The sequence below is a fragment of the Nelumbo nucifera genome, chromosome 5, assembly GCF_055504915.1.
Source record: "Nelumbo nucifera cultivar China Antique chromosome 5, China Antique-T2T, whole genome shotgun sequence".
In the NCBI taxonomy this organism is placed as follows: Eukaryota; Viridiplantae; Streptophyta; class Magnoliopsida; order Proteales; family Nelumbonaceae; genus Nelumbo; species Nelumbo nucifera.
This window is the reverse complement of record NC_142653.1, coordinates 34,033,420-34,048,882: the sequence shown is the minus strand read 5'-3', so window position 1 is coordinate 34,048,882 and position 15,463 is coordinate 34,033,420. Positions and strand designations below refer to the sequence as shown.

Genomic DNA, 15,463 nt, shown 5'->3' with positions numbered 1-15,463 from the left:
TAAAGAGTGTTTGTTTTGCCATTAGGTCCATGATTTTTATTCCAAAAATACCCCTAACATTTTTTTGTATAAAAAACAAAATTAACCAAATATAGCCAATATAATGGTTGCTTGTGTCTATAAAGGGCAAAAATGGTATTTTTATTTTTATTTTATTTTGATTAAATGTATTTAAATAAATACTAGGGTCAACACTATCATTTTTCACTATCATCTAATAGAAGATTGATTAAATCCATTGCAAATTATAAGTGATGTTTTAGTAAAATTTTAACTATAGGGTAGATTTTAGTAAATCCATGAAATTATAAGGGGTATTTTAGTAAATGATCCTTTCTATTATTTAGCTTTTGCTTAATAAATCTCGTGCATTGCATGAGTCCCTGCTAGTAAAGTTCATGTAGCATAGAAAGCATCCCACTAGCATATGAGTGGTTTAGATTAATAGTAAGGTGCAAGGGATAATGTGATTTTCCCTAAACGATGATTTTGACATGTCTTTACATATCCCAATCTATCTATCTATCTATATATATAAAGCAAGGTTGTCCATGTCACCATGCCTCTCCTTGCTTCAAACCCCCTTCTCAATTTTCTAATTTTTTTAATTACACATAATTGCTCATTATCCCAATAAGGAAACAATCAATAGATAAATAAAAGGAAATTTGCTTTCCTAATAGCCAAGTGGCACCACTATTCCCCCCACTTTATCCTAAATTGTCTCTAATTCCTATTTATCTCTTAAGTTATCTCTAATTCCTATTTATCATTTCCCCCACTTTTTATCTATATCTTTTTTTTTACTAGCATTTTTTATCTATATATCTAAAGAAACTAACATTATGTAAGAATTATTTATATATTATAACAGAATTATATAATAACTTTAAATAATTATAAAAATACAAAAACGATTAAAATAGATTTAATAATATTCATATTATTAATAAATTATATTTTTACAAAATTCATCACAAAATTATGTACTAACAATATAAATTATAATTTTGCGGATTGTTCAATTTAAATGTTATTCAAATGATAAAAATTAACATTAAAAAATAAAATATTATGTAAATATTTCAATAACTAAATATCTTAAATAACAAAATACTAAAAATAGCTAAATAATTAATTTTTTTTAATAAATTTAAAATAAATATTCAAATAATGACAAAATTTAAATAATATATAATAAAATAAATATACTAAATAATGAAATATTTAACATAACTAAATTTTAAATATTTAAAATAACAAAATTATATAATAAATTTAAAAATTTCTTAAAATTAGAAAAATAATTGTAATATATTTCATAAAATTCAAATTAATAATAACTTAATATTTTAAAAATTTAATAACGACATTATGTAATAATAGTATAAATTATAATTTTATGGATTATTAAATTCAATAAATAATTAATATTTAAAATTTAAAATTTAAAATAATGATATTATTTAAATAACTAAATAATATTTAAAACTAGTTTCACTTATATCAATTAATAGTTCTAGAAAATAACTTTCAAAAAAATTGGTATTTATTAATAATAATTTTAAACTCTTAGTCTATATTTATTATAAATACTAAAATTAAGATGTATTGTATTTTCAGAATTATTTATTGTTTTTTGTGATATATTTTCAATAATTATGTAGAAATCTATTTTTGTTTTGTTATTTAACACAAAATTTTCAATAATTATTGGAGATTAAACTACTAATATTTAACTTTTTAAATTTAATTTATTGTACTTTTGTTGTAAATTTATTTTTAGTAATTATGTATTTTTGATATAATTTATTGATTAATATTTATTATAGATTAAACTATTATTTGATATTACACAGTTTCTTTATTATTTTTAATATATTTTTTAGTATTTACTATATTTTTGTAATTATTTTATTTATTATACTTTTATTAGTTCTGTATTGTATTTTCATTATAAATTTATTTTCAATAATTATGTATTTTCACTATAAATCTTCAATAATTATTGCAGATTAAACTATTATTATTTATTAGAGATTAGACTATTAGTTTAGCTGAAATTAGGAGTGTTTACAGGTTGGATCGATTTAATTGCAAGTTGTTTGGCCAACCAAATCAACTTGGTTAGGTTGGGGAGTTGATCACTGGAAACTAACTAACCATTAATGAAAGCCAGCCAACTCGAGTTGTATCGGTTTGGGTTGATTTTCAGTTTCGCTGGTCAGTTCATGAACTTAAAAATTAAATTTAAATTCAAAAAATTATAAAGGTATTATCAAAAATTTTAATTTAAATGTTAAATGCCTAACATAAAATATTTTGGGCTAAGGAATATGAGAAATTTTCCACTTTCCTATATTAAAAAATATATATTTAAAATACAAAAAAAATTAATATATATCTATGGTCATGTTAGTTCAGTTTTGGTCAATTTACAAATGGCCAAACTGAAATTGATCCAACCTAGTTGGGTCGAGTTGGGTCGGGTTGGTCGGTTTCATTTGTTTAATGAACAACCCTAACTAAAATTAATTATTGTTATTTTTGTATTGTAAAAAATTATTAAAAGTAGTATATAAAATATAAATAATTATTAATTATTTAAAAAATTAAAATATAAAACAATTGTCTATTCTTATGTGCTTCTATTGTTTAGTTGTCACTTAACAAAGCATGTGCATCGCACAGGTCCCCGCTAGGCCACTAGTATGTGAAATTTTAGAGTGTCACTGAGGCAGGTGTTGCATCATTCTATTTTAACTCACTTTTCGGTTCAATTCCGTTAAATTTTTTTCTAAAATCAAACTAAAAGTTGAAAACTGATACTTTTAAAATGGATCCGAGTCATTCAACTATGACGCCAAAAAAGACATGATACTGGAGAAACTTACAAGTTACAACCAATCAACCAGCATCATAAAAAAAGTAGGAGCCAATCAGGTGAGCCTACACCAAAATCCAGAGATTGTGATTGGTCAAAACCTTTCCGGTATTGATGTTTTTCCAGCATCATAGAATTTTCTTTTTAAAATTACCAAACCAAACTGAACCAAGAAGGCAAAAACTAACGTAACTGAACCCCCAATAGACCTATTCAAACTCGTCATCGTTCATCAACATCAACCACTATGTCTTTAGTTCGTTTGACGTGGAATAGAACTTTGAAGAAATTAGAGAAATGCTAGAACAAATGATTCTTGGATGTCTATTTGGTCTATGATATGCGTCCCCTTCCCATCATATAAGAACTTTCGATGCTTCAGGTTCAAGTCCGGTTGGTTGCCTTGATCAAAGTTCAAAAGCTTAGACAGTCCAAATCCAAAGTTACCAATGGAATTGAACCCACGTCCTATGATTCCATCACGCCACCTCAAGTAAAATTCTTGAGTGAGAATAGTGGGAGAGTATTTAACGTCAATTACGTGCTCCAAAGCTAGGAGTGAGAACTCTTTCCCAGAACTGCACTGCTGTGACACACATCACAACCCACATGTGCCCCACTGCACAGTTCAGTGCGAATTGGGAACATCTCCCGTACTTGTCATGGGGAGATGTGCCTAATACACGGCACACGGTTGAGATGTCATATGCAGCACATGTGGGGTACGTTTTATGGGGAGCCAATGAGAACTCCACTGCTGTGAACAACTAAAACCGCCGGCGGCAACCAAACTGAGGCAACAACCTGAACCCATCTCCTTTCCTTCCCAATCTGTTTTACTACCTCCTCCCCTTTCATTTTTGCCACCGCTGGTTTGGTGTTTGGATGCTATAAGATAACTGCCGCTAAATCTCACTCCCATTAATTTTGAAACACAGAGTTTGGATGACATGGACCGTTGGGTCCGTAGGAAGGAGGTGAGTCCAATGGAACTTCAGTGAGCCTCTCACTGTACCAGTCTAAAATATCAAGGGTCTGATTGAAGTTTAGAACTTTCCACATTCCACTCATATTTCTCCATAAAACTACGGGTGCAAATCTGGTTGAAGGCCAACCAAAGCCTAATCCTAAAGATGCAAACTTCAGACTCGGATTTGGTCCAACCTAATGTTAAGCCCAAATTTATCAACCCAGGCCCAACCCGGTTTAGTCCAATAAAACTAAGATTGGGCTTGGACTTGGGCTCAGGCTTAGACGGGCTGGTCAGGTTTGAAAGAATTTATATATTTAAATTTTTACATAGCCGTCTTTTTCCCAACCTTGTTAAGACCGATCCGGCCCATGATCACCCCTAAAGCCGAAGGATCCCAATATCCCACCAACATCCAGGTAAAAGATTGTCAGCACTCAGCAGTAAACGAATTCTTTAGAAGGGAGGAAGAAGCGTATTTAAGCCAATTTTCGAAATTTTACAGAGAATTTCAAAATCAATATAAACACCCTCAAGAAAAAGAACTAATGAAAAAAGAAAATTTAATAGATTAATATATTCTCAAATTCTAAGTCCCTAGTAGCTCAGTCTGATTCCAAAAGGATCAGGACCCACTACTACTACTAACAGTTCGTCTAGGTGCTGGAGCTTCATTTTTTTCCCTCATTTTTGCTGTCCCTAGTATAGATTCTTTCTACAAATACAAGAACCCCCATTTCCTACCAAAATATTACCAGATAAAATGCCACATCGTCCTTCAGCCCTGCATAGAAGATCATTACATAATGGCCATGGTAAGCAGTAATATGATGAGCCATGGTTCATTAAATAAGAGGATCAATCCATTCAATGATTTATATTGATGATAAATAAGTCACCCTAGGCAAGAACGATTAAGGGAGCTCATAATATATTTTCACCAAGAGTAAACGATTTAAGCATATTGATTGGACAAGATAATGATAAAATTGATAATGCACAATAGAGCAAACTAGCTGGATCATAATAATATCATCACCTTAACATGAAAATAGTTTTTGGGAGGATCTCCAACTAAAAATATCCTAATATGTGCTCCTCTGTATCAATATCAAGCAGTCCTTAACGGGGGAGAAACTAATATTACACCATCCCCTCTCACAAAAAGAAATGGTACTGTGCGCCTTGTTGTCTGAAACAAAAACAAGTCACGTCAATGAGGTCAGCAATGAAGAAAATATAGTTTTCAAGAAAAAATGAATCTGATACAGGTTCTTAAACTGAGAAACTTCATTTTGTTCCTGCATATGAACTTGGTGTGTTTCTGATACTTGAATAACACAATTATGACTTTAATTCCATCTCGGTTCATAATCTTTCTTCATTTAGGGAAAATTATCTCCTGATTTAAGTATATGAATTTGGGATTCCTTCTTTAGCCATTTTGAAGATGATCAGTAGTGAAGGTAAGATGCATGCTTTCTTTCTTTTTTTCTGATTCAAACTTCAAAGTGTTAATAATTTTTTGGGGGGAGAGGGTACCATTATGCTAAAGTAGAAACCGATATAAATCCATATGATTTTACAAGTCCTGGCATAGATCTATTGCTTCCCCAACTTTCTCTAGAAGAATGGTAAGAATTAGATTCAATTATAGGCTCTAACCATACAAACACTACGTATCTGGAGAAAAGAATGCAAAACCATTTTATTGATTGAGACCAACAATGCATCCCAAATATGTGCATAGGCAAAAGGATCCATACTGCATTCATCACCCTAGTATGTGTTTTTAGATTTAGCTTCTGGTCATTTATGATTCTATATGCACACTCACTTTCTACTAAGCAAACTGCGATTATAATTCTTATTGATTTAATTAAAATAGTGTTTATACCACAGTTATATGCAGGTAGACAATCACCTATCCCACCAAAGATTTAGATTACATTTCAACCTTGATAATAAACATTCCCTATTTACCCCTTGTTTGGTCAGTACATTAGCCAAACCACTTGCTGATCTCCTTACCCAACAAAAATCTAGCTCCCATGCTAAATAGCTGATTTCCTTAGCAAAAAACTGTACCATCACAATCCTTGTCTCTTACCCTTCAACTATCCCACTGACCACCACCACCTTTTCAATCTCCCCCCACCACCAGATTCCATAAGTTCAATCTTTGCAATACTGTTAACATTTCATGAAAATCTGTACCATCATCATCCTTGGTTCTTGCCCACTTTCAATCTTTGCAATACTGTTAACATTTCCACCCTTATTGAGAGTCTCCATAACCAGCTGATCCCAAGAATATCACTAGTATGACACCATGTTTAATTCTAAACATTTCCCCCCAATCCCTGAAGGACCCAGATTACCAAAACAGCATCCCTCAAAGTTAAGCTCTATTAATATTATCTCTATGAGGACCCCATTGGACCTGTCTCAAATTCCTTGTTGTTAAGACGCCAGCCAACCATTGCCACCCTCTGAAGATGTCACCCATAGACAGCTGTATCTGCAAGTATAAGACAGACGATTTTTCCCAAATGTAGATATTCCTTAATCTTCTAAGGTTTAAAGAAAATAAGGCTATGAAGAAGCTATAGAATTATGTTATGCCATGGCAATAAGTAGAATGCATTGGTAGTTCAGGTCCCTCAAATGGTGTATTCAATTCAGATTGTCTTTACAATAATTAATAAAATGGCTTAGGCTTTAGCTATAATTTGTGTTACATTACAAAGAAATTACCCAAACATCCTTTTTTCTACTTTTTCCTATCAAAACATCCTTTCCAATGTTTTTTAATAATGGAAGAGTCAGTTTCCTCTCTCTTAGTTTTTAGAATTGTATAGGAGTCCTTTTAGTAGACTATAGCATTTTCAATATCCCCCCCCCCAAAAAAAAAAATGGTGTAGTCTACCAAACAGAGGCCCAAGCAAGACCCTAAGGGAACAAACTAAAAGTTATAATAAGACCAAACTAACTTAGTGCACGAAAATTTAAGTAAAAAAAGTAATAGAATATTTGAACAGGAAAAAAAAGGCATGGAAGATTAATGGAACATGGAAGCTTCTATGGTTGAAGAGTATCCAGAGCCCATAAAAAAAAGGGTTATTACCCAATGTTGGTCCCAGCCATCTAGGGTCTTGGGAGGGGTAGACTGGGTATGGTCCTATTCTTTGGCATTTTTTCCCACAAAGTGGCCACCTCAGACTCAAACACACATTCTCATGCTTGCCAACCCGATATTTTACCATTACACCAAGTACATGAGCCTATGTGGAAGTGAATCATCTCCTTGCATTTTCCTCCCTAATTTTAGTTTGGCATGTACTTATTCTTAGTTATTTGTTTTACAATTAACAAAAAAACAAAAAAAGTGCAAAATGTTATACCCGAACAATCTCTTCATAAGTTTCATCATCAATTTCTACTGTAGTGATGATTTCTTCAACATCTCCTAGTATCATATTCAGGTGCTGGTCGTATGCCTGCAAGACAAGACCAACAAGCAAAAGGCACAGATATTCCAAGTCAAGACATAACTACTCATGTTCAGCATGCAAGGAGAATTGAAGTAAAAAAGGCTAAAATCTATCAAAATTACAAGAGATTTGCATCAAGAAGTACAATAACTTGGTTTATTGTAGAAGAGAGCAAGAGGCACAATTCTAAAGTCTTCCTATTTTAGTTCTGTCCCAGTTTGTGATATAACTAGTCAGCCGCCTCCACTAAGTGTAACTAGTTGGTTACAAGATACTAAACAATGACAAATCATTTTTCTGAAATATGTCCATGTCATTATTTCTATGCCAATGAAACTCAATACATTTTTTAAGAAGTTAACTGCTTACAAAATGGTTATACACACAGGGCTTCTAACTACATAGAAGACATTGGAGTTTATACATGATTTTTGGGCTTTGCTGCCTTCCTGTATTGAAAGTTGAAACACTTACCTTGTCATTCTCAAAAAAGGAAGAAAAAAAGTGCTCAAAACACAGGGAAAAAACTCCAAAAAGGCAAAAGGACATGCAGGTAGAAAGCTATTGCTACACAAACCTAATACATAGTTCATCACATCTCTTGCTTTCAACTTTTATGCATATGGTTTGTGTAAGATATGAACATATAAATGATATATCAGCTATGTTGACTGCACTCTTTCTGCACTTTAATATGACTTTTATTGGTAAATGTGATAATTTCTGTCTACAGTATGCCTTGCATCCCATGGTATAAGCTGGAATTACATATAGTTTTTAATTGTATGCATTACATTGCAGATTTGCTCACCCACTTGAAAATTGTTTCCATGTCCCTTGCTCAGCAAAGTATTTCCATTAATGTTTGCCTATAAGCCCTTGCTGCCTGGCTGTTGTTTTTCATCCAACTCACTACAAACAATTATGGAGTCACCTTCCATCTCCCCTTCTGCAGTTTTGTATGATTGCTTGACCAATCAACAAGACTTTAAAAGCATAAGCATTTTTTTCCAATGTCTACATCTGATGTACACATGTATCTGTTTCCAGCTAGCATAATTTGCAATTTGCAAATTAACCTACAGCCAGTAGGAGGCTATTTCTCTGCCAAATTCCTCATGTGGTATTAATATCACGAAGACCTGGAAAACTACTCCTACATAACCAAGCCCTCTAAAATCACTCCCCATCTACATTTTATGCAAAAACATGTATCTGTTTCCAACTAGCATAATCTGCAAATTAACACATGTCCACAAGGAGGTTTGCTTCTCTGCCAAATTGCTCTTATGTGGTTTTGATATCACAGAGACCTGTAAAATTACTTCTAAATTACCCAAAATCCTCTAATATTCTATAAGTTTTCATTGTTTTCCATCATAAAAATAAAGAGTCACTGCTTAGAAGTTTCAGGAGAGGAAGAGAGAAACAAATGTTGAGTTTGTTTATTAAATGTGGATCTAAACATCTAGTCAAATAAATAAGATAGTAAACATCATTTTAGGCTTTTAGCAAACTTGAAGTCTTGAATAGTGTTTCAGATGGTAATACAAATAAAGACCAGATAAATTAACAAGAAGGAAAGTCATGTACCTAGTGAAAAGAAAAAAAAAAGACTGATTAGTAATGGAGCTTGTCAAAAACTTTTGTAGTTTATTAAAACAGAAACTAAACTAACCCAAGATGGTGGTCAGTCAATAAGAACTCTTTAGTCTACAATTACAAAAACTTAACTCAACTCAACCTTGTCCCAACAATATGGAGTCAGCTACATGAATCCTTATTCTATCTTTCCACACTGCTCAGTGCCATATCCACCATTAAGTTATGGGCCCTCAACTCATTTTTCACATGACTACAATCATTATAAGAAATTGTATGTAGCTATAAGAATTTGATCCCAACTATAATGAAGCTGGCTACATGAATCCTGTTTTTCTATTTCATTCTGTTTAATTCCATGTATAATGTTAAATTTACTTCAACCTATGTCATTTTTGGTGCCCCTAGCCCTTCTATCCCCTTCAACTTGCAATTGATCATTTTTTTCTTCCTATGCATGTGACTGAACCATAGTCTACTTTCTCTCATTTTATCACCTGACACCTATTGAAGCTACTCCTAGGTTCCTTTGAATGACTTCACTCCTGAGTCCTGACCCTATCCTTTCTAGTTTTTTCCACTCATACATCTCAGCATACACATTTCTGCCACTCTCATTTTTTGGGCATGTTGTCTCTTGACTACCCAACACTCAACTCCATACAGCATTTTTGGCCTTACAACTGTTGTATAGAATTTCCCTTTTAATCTATAAGTGGTATTTGCCTATAACATAAGACACTAGATGCACCCCTCCATTTTGCCCAGCCTGCTCTAATTCTATAGGCAACATCTTCCTCAATTTCTCCCTTGTTATGAATTACAAACCAAGGTACTGGAAAAAGGTAAAGTAATTTTATTAGAAAGACCAGCCAAATACAAAAAGTGGGAGTTCAATCATCTAGATCCACAACCCCCAGAACCACTAGCAGTCACATATACCACAAAGACACAGATTGCAAGACACAACTAGGCTGCTGGGAAGGCTCCCTAGCAGCAGCAGCCCAAGAACTCAACCTCCCCACAGCAACACTAATTAACTCATCAGTCTGCAAATGAAGCCCCTGAAAAGCCTTTTTATTTCTTTCCAACCAAACTGTCCACACCACAGCTGCAGGGATCAGGCTCCAATTTAGTTGACCATCTTCACTTAAACCTTGTGGGCACCAACCAGCAAGCATCTTTTTTTCTTTGAGAAAAAGTGACAACCAGCAAGCAACTTTCTCAGATTTTTCGGACAGACCCAGGACAGGTTCGAAGCTTTTACGGAATGAAGCTAGATCTCATACACCTTTGGGCAGTGGATAAAGAGATGATCCAGGTTCTTATCAGACTGATTTCACATTGGGTAGGCATGGTCTTGAATCTGCACCCCTCTTTTAATCAGACAATATTTAGTTAGGTCCTACCCAAGAAAAACAACCCAGAGCAGGAAGCAAACTTGAGGTTGAGGGGATTGCACTTATACTAGGAAAAGGACCCAGGCAGATGGGAGAAGGTTCTTAGCCATTGAATTTACAGAAAATTTCCCAGTCTTTTCCCACTTCCATATCCACTCATCATCCCACCCCTTCTAATACTTTGATTGTTGAGCAATTGAAGAAACCAAAACAGTATCCGCCTCCCAATCTTGAGAACTTCTCCTTAGGCTAGCAGACCACACCGCCACATCATTCTGCCACTCATACGAATTAGCAACCAGGGCATCTTTGTCAGTTGCACTATGGAAAATCTGCAGGTATAACCTTTCAAGGGTTCGCTCAAACACCAAGAACTCTTATTATTATTAAATTTACAATGCATATATTCTGCTTTACTCCTACTTATTTTAAAACCACTTGTTTTTAGGGCAGTTGTCCATAAACCACACACTAATTCGTATTTATCAAAAAAATACTAATTTATTGTTGTGTTGTAATGGAGATTTGGCAGCACTTTCCCTCTTTCATGTACATAAATTTGTTCAGGGAACATAATTTTCTATGCTGTCCCTCTAGAGAAGAAGGGCATGATCATGTTTTGGACCTTTCGGTGCATATGCCCATCCAACTTCTAGGGTACCTAGGGAAAAAGAAAAATCTAGGATAGATCATTGTATAACTCTCATTCCTCTCAGACAATCATCATCATCAAATAGAATGCTTTAGGACAGCCAACTGTGCAAAGGTGGTGGACAATTCCTGCACAATTTCTATGAACAATTGAACATCACTAGAAACTAGTTTCTAACAACATCTACTTCATCCCTTCATTGCACCAAGATCATTCTGCAATGGTCCCCACCCCTTGGGAGAACACCATAAAACTAAACCTCAATGTGCTTGGGAACCAAGAGCTTTCAGGTATTGGTGGCATTTTCAAGATGAGCTCCAATCAAATTACAAACCATGCTCCTTGGGCTAGGGATGCAAACGGATCGGATTGGATTCGAATCAGGGTATATCCGAATATGATTCGACAGTACAAACAGTAGATCCGATCGGATCTCATAAACACATATTCGAATTTGAATCCGTTGATAATGCTGGATATCTGAATACAATCCGATTCAATTTAATTTCTGAAAATTTTAAATACATATATATAACTATTTTCATCATATATATACATGTGTTTTTATAAAAATTATAAAATTGCAATAAAAACATATATATATATATATATGTATATGTATGTATGTATGTGTGTGTGTGTGTATGTATATATATATATATATATATATCAGATAGGGGGCTGATTCAAATTCAATCTGATTCGAAAATCTGACAGGAGTATATCCGAATCTGACAAAATAGGATTGGGTCAGATCATGATCCAATCCATTTGCACCCCTACCTTGGGCCCTACAAGCTGGAAAATTTAGTGAAGGGAACCTCTCTAGGGGTGTCAATTGGACCGGATTTTGTCCAATCCAATCCAGTCCTATATGAGTCCATTACAAATGGACATCATGGACCAGGTCCAATCCAATCTGATGAATACTTTGGGCCATTCTGGACCAGTCCAATTCAATGTCTCTACCATCCAATCTGTTCAAATTGGTTTTAATTTAGATTGGTACCAACCCAAACCTGGTCCATTGACACCTGTATATCTTCTATAAATGGACCAGGTATTGGTTCAATCCGACCCAATCCAATATAAATCCATTATGGATGGACCAGGTCCAATCCAATCCAGTAACTAATTTGAACCATTAAGGTCCAATTCAATATATCTTATTAGTTCGTCCAATCTGTCCAAATTGATTTTTACTTGGACGAGGTCCAACAGAAAGCCACTCTATTGACACCCCTACCTCTCCCCATACTCATGGCCTAGGTAAAATTTCCTTTTCCATTCATATGGATTATGGAGTTCATTTGTTGGCGCTGACCCCCTCCCTCTCATGATAGGATAGGTCATAGATGGAAGTGGAAAACCATGGCAACATTGTTAGTTCTTAAAGAGGGCTCAATCCTTAGAAAATTAACTCCTAGGTCTAAAACCTCCTTCTAGAGGATCTTGCCAAGTGTGACGTCGTCCAATTGAAGTTAATGTCAAATCCATATGGGAACATGGACTAGGGGTTTGGAGGGTAAGGTTGTTATTCTTCTAATTATTTTACTAGTTATTGTTGTTTGGGATGGGCATTCTCTCTACATAGTCTTGTTTGTTTATCAGTAAAGTTCCCACTGGAAACAAAAAGGGTAAGTAGAGTTGACTACTTGATTTACAACTACAATCATAAGACCATCCTAAAATACACATAAGACAAATTAGACACAGTGCTACTACTTCATTCATCCCAAAAATATTGAGGGCTTTGCCTCCTAAGTCAAACACAGAAAGGTACATATAAACCTACTGGAGCTCAAATATCAACTTAAAAGCCCAAAAAGAAAATGCAAACAAACCGAATAACCGATAACCCACGTAGAAAATCTCATCGGGCACACAAACACCAGTCAACCATACCACTCATCAGAATAAACCCTAGAAAATAACAAACTAAAACTTGACAAATAACGAGAACAAAGGAATCACTTTCATAGCAGGATGAAATAACTGGACCAACTGAAGAACCAAACCCCTCCCAAAAGGAAGGAAAGCCAAAAATACAGCGGAACACAAGAGAAAAAGAAACTCCACAACTAAATGAGTACCGAGAAACGGCAATTTCCACTGAAAAAAGGCATTGCCCAATGTTGGTCCCAGCTATTGGGGGTCTTGAGAGGGGTAGAGTGGAAAATACAAAAAACAAAGCAAATCGATAAAAGGAAAAGAAGAAGAAGAAGAAATTCATCGTCGTGAAGAAATCAGCAAAAAAGATAAACATGAAACAAAAACAAGAAAAAAAAAGAGTAGAAAAGATCGAACCGTACGTGCAGTTTTCCTCTGAGCTCTCTGTCGGAGCGAAGCTTAACGTAGATTCTCTCGTCGAGGCTGAGTCTAATAAGATCGAGAGGCTCTTTGACCGCGCTTTCTTCTTCGGTCGCCATTCCTTCCCTCCTTTTCTTTGTTCTCTTACTCTCAAATAGGCTAATAGCTTGGAACGTGGAGGTTCGGGGTAGACCTGTTAATGGGCCGGATAGCCCGACGGGATGGACCGGCCCGGCCGTTCTAGGCTTGGGCTCGGCCACTAGAGGTGTAAATCAGGCCGTGCCACCCGTGGCATGGCACGACAGCCCGCTGGCCATGCCAGGCCTGGCACGATAGTCTGTCATGTTGGGCCTGGGGTTTGAAGTCCATGGGCCAGCACGACATGCACAATCCGGCCTGCAGCATGGCCCATAGGGCCCATAGTGGGCCATGCTTGGCCCGTCCGAGAACTAGCCATTGGGGACTAGTTTCAGCTTTTGGGGCTTTTTTCACATAAATATCCCCTAACAGCTATAAATAGCTATATAGGGGGTAATTATGTATTTTGGTTACGAGGAGAGAAAAATAACACAAAAGCCCCCCAATAACTATATAACAACTAGTTTAGGGGGTACAATGGCCAAAATACCCCTCCCAACAACTACAAAACAATTAGTTTTTAGGGTTTTTTGAGCAATTGAATTATTTTCAATTCCTATAAATAGCCCTATCCTCCACCATTCTCATCACACCAATTCAATAATTCTCTTAATCTCTCTCTCTCATACATTCTCTGCAATTTGAGTGAACTCTGATAGTCTGATTGGCTGATTGACTGATTGTCTGATTCTCCAATTATCAAATTTATTGAAGTTTCAACAAGAAAAATATTTGCTCAACCAGCTCAAGTATATCAAGTTAGCAATTTGGGAGGCTTGGACGTTAAAAGGCTTTAACTGTTGAAATCAAGTTGGGATTCTGAACCAGCAATCCAAGTAAGTCTAATTAAATTAAATTTTATTCTTTTAGAATTAAAAAAAAATTACAAACTCTTCCCAGAACCAATTACCCAACATCTTCATTGTTGACGATATTTAGTTGCATCATGGTAGTGTTAATACTAACATGGATACTATTGAATCGATGAAACTTTCACCCCTAGATACTAAGGAAAGAAAAATAGGGCCTCTAAGTTGAGTAGCCCGATTTGGAAAATATTTAAAGTAGATGATGTTGAAGGGGAGAAAAAAAGAGCAGTTTGCCAAAAATGTAAAAAAAGACTTTAGATATTGTAGCAAGGGTGGTACTGGTCATTTGAACAGACATTTACTCGCACATGTAAAAGAAGAAGAAAGGAGAGAAACAACACAAACACAAATCGGGAGGGGGTTTTGGTACATTTAAATATTCACAAGAATAAATGAGATAAGAATTAGCAAAACACATTGTACATGCTGAACAACTATTTTTGTTAGTTGAAGATACTAAACTTGAAAAATGGTTACATAATTCTATAAATCCACAATATAAAAAAGTTTCTAGAAATACTATTAGATTAGATGCTTTAAATTTTTTTTATTCATATAAACAAAAATTAATTTATTTGTTATCAAATCTTAATTCTAAAGTTGCAATTACTTCTTATGTTTGGACTTCTAAATTTAAAATAAGTTATATTTGTATTACCAATCATTTTATTGATGAAAAATAGCTTTTAAATAAAAGAATTTAAGTTTTACTAGACTTGAATGACCACATAATGGCCCAACTATTGTTGCAAGCATTTTAAATACTTTACATGCTTATAGAATTGAGAATAAATTATTTTCTATTAGTTTTGATAATGATAGTAATAATGATTCTACAATAAATATTTTAAAATCTGAATTAAGACATTGTTTAAATGGTAATTTATTCCATATCAGATGTGCATGTCACATCTTAAATTTATGTATTCAGGATGCTTTAAATATTATTTCTATTCATATTTTTAAAATTAGAAATTGTATTATATTTATTAAAAGTTCTAGAGCAAGAAAACAAGAAATTAAATATTTATGTCAAAATTATGGTTTAAAATATAAACATTTTATACTATATGTTAAACATAGATGGTATTCTACTTATGCTATTTAGAAAGTTGTATTTCTCATAAACAAATTCTTACTTATT

General features: G+C 34.2%; 1 protein-coding gene across 2 annotated transcripts; it reads right to left on the bottom strand.

The window, feature by feature from the left end:
• Positions 1-4,405: 4,405 nt before the first annotated feature.
• LOC104599890 (sm-like protein LSM3A) lies at positions 4,406-13,474 on the bottom strand. 2 transcript variants are annotated; one of them, XR_735571.3, is made up of 4 exons: positions 13,315-13,474; positions 7,259-7,354; positions 4,894-5,046; positions 4,406-4,638 (listed from the first exon to the last, which is right to left on the bottom strand). XR_735571.3 is itself a non-coding variant. In XM_010262634.3 (3 exons), exons 1-3 carry the CDS (start codon positions 13,429-13,431, stop codon positions 4,966-4,968), a joined length of 294 nt encoding a protein of 97 aa, XP_010260936.1. In that variant the 5' UTR covers positions 13,432-13,474; the 3' UTR covers positions 4,705-4,965. The 2 variants fall into 2 exon arrangements, 1 of the variants encoding a protein (XP_010260936.1); XM_010262634.3 differs by lacking the exon at positions 4,406-4,638 and having other exon boundaries at positions 4,705-5,046.
• Positions 13,475-15,463: the final 1,989 nt, after the last annotated feature.

Excerpts from the sequence above, each read along its gene's own strand:
- LOC104599890 (XM_010262634.3), bottom strand. The coding sequence starts at position 13,431 with ATGGCGACCGAAGAAGAAAGCGCGGTCAAAGAGCCTCTCGATCTTATT. Across the intron at positions 7,355-13,314 it reads AGCTCAGAGGAAAACTGCAC|GCATACGACCAGCACCTGAA; the intron begins GTACGGTTCGAT and ends CTTGTCTTGCAG. Across the intron at positions 5,047-7,258 it reads CTTATGAAGAGATTGTTCGG|ACAACAAGGCGCACAGTACC; the intron begins GTATAACATTTT and ends TTTTTGTTTCAG.